Source organism: Plasmodium reichenowi, chromosome 5, assembly GCF_001601855.1.
Source record: "Plasmodium reichenowi strain SY57 chromosome 5, whole genome shotgun sequence".
Lineage (NCBI taxonomy): Eukaryota > Apicomplexa > Aconoidasida > Haemosporida > Plasmodiidae > Plasmodium > Plasmodium reichenowi.
In genome coordinates, this window is record NC_033650.1 from 611,679 (window position 1) to 612,949 (window position 1,271).

The 1,271-nt window shown below is 17.1% G+C and overlaps 1 protein-coding gene across 1 annotated transcript in view; it reads left to right on the forward strand.

Annotated features, from left to right (window-relative positions):
- Window positions 1-206: 206 nt before the first annotated feature.
- PRSY57_0518800 (hypothetical protein) overlaps window positions 207-1,271 on the forward strand; it is a gene marked incomplete at both ends in the record, with an annotated part of 2,254 nt that continues 1,189 nt past the window's right edge. The window contains one exon of the mRNA XM_012906256.1: window positions 207-312. Coding sequence (XP_012761710.1) covers window positions 207-312 — 106 coding nt within the window. The remainder of the gene's footprint in view (window positions 313-1,271) is intronic.

Below are 1,271 nucleotides of genomic sequence, written 5' to 3' on the forward strand. Positions count from 1 at the left end.
AAGATCAAATAAAAATATATATTTGAAGTTAATACAAATAAAAACTACAGGAAAATTATATATATATATTTATATTACCAGAGGTTATTTTTATATATTAAAATATTTTAAAAAGTATACAAATACAAAAAAAAATATTTTATGTACATATAATTGTAATTATTTCAAAATAAACAAACAAAAATAAAATATATATTTTATGAATCATGGCAAAATTGGAAAGAAAAAAATTTGAAGCAAGGAAAAAAGATGGAAAATTAAGAACACGTAAAACAGGATTTTCAAAATTTTCTTATCAAGCAAATAATAGAGGTGTGTGAAAAAAAAAAAAAAAAAATAAAATAAGTAAATATATAAAATGATACATTTATAAATGATTATATATAAAAAAGAAAAAAAAAAAAAAAAAAGCCGATTTTAAAAAAAATTAAAAAGTTAATCAACATATAAATATATATTTTGTATATAAAATAATATCTGATGAGAAATTATATACATAGATAACATTTTTATTATTATGGAAATAATATATATATATATATATATATATAATATGTATATGTTTTATGTATCTCTCTTTTGATAAAGTACTTTAGCATATGTTTATATATACATATATATTAATTAAATATTAATAAATACAGAATAATTACATATTATTTCTAGTGTACCCGCTTATTTTATTATTTTATATATATATTATGTAAAATTATAGAAAATGTGATAAATATAGATTGATGTTTGTTTATTATACATATATAAATAAAATATATATAAAAATATATGCATATAATAATATTTTGAAAAAGAAGTGTAGTCCAATGTGTTTTTTATAATTCATATAATTTATTTAAAGCACACACCAAAAATAAAAAAAAAAAGAATGTAAAAGAAATTAGACCCCCTTATCGAGTATTATTAAAGAGGGATATTTTTATTTAATATGATATTATATATATGTTAGTTTAATGATAAGTTGATATATTTTTTAAAATACCAATATGTTTTTTTCAAAATAATGTATGCCATAAAGTATATGTGAACCCCCAAATTGTTGCATCCGTTAAATGTGAAGATAAAAATGATATGGAAATATATACATCAAAATGAATAATAGATATACCAGTTTTAAAAGAGCATATAGCAATATGAAATGTATATATTTTGTAAAAGATTTTTCTTTTTTTTTTTTTTAAAAAATTCCTTACCAACCATAAAAGTTTAAAAACAGAATAAACAGGAAGGGACAAAATAATATCATAGCGAAAAAA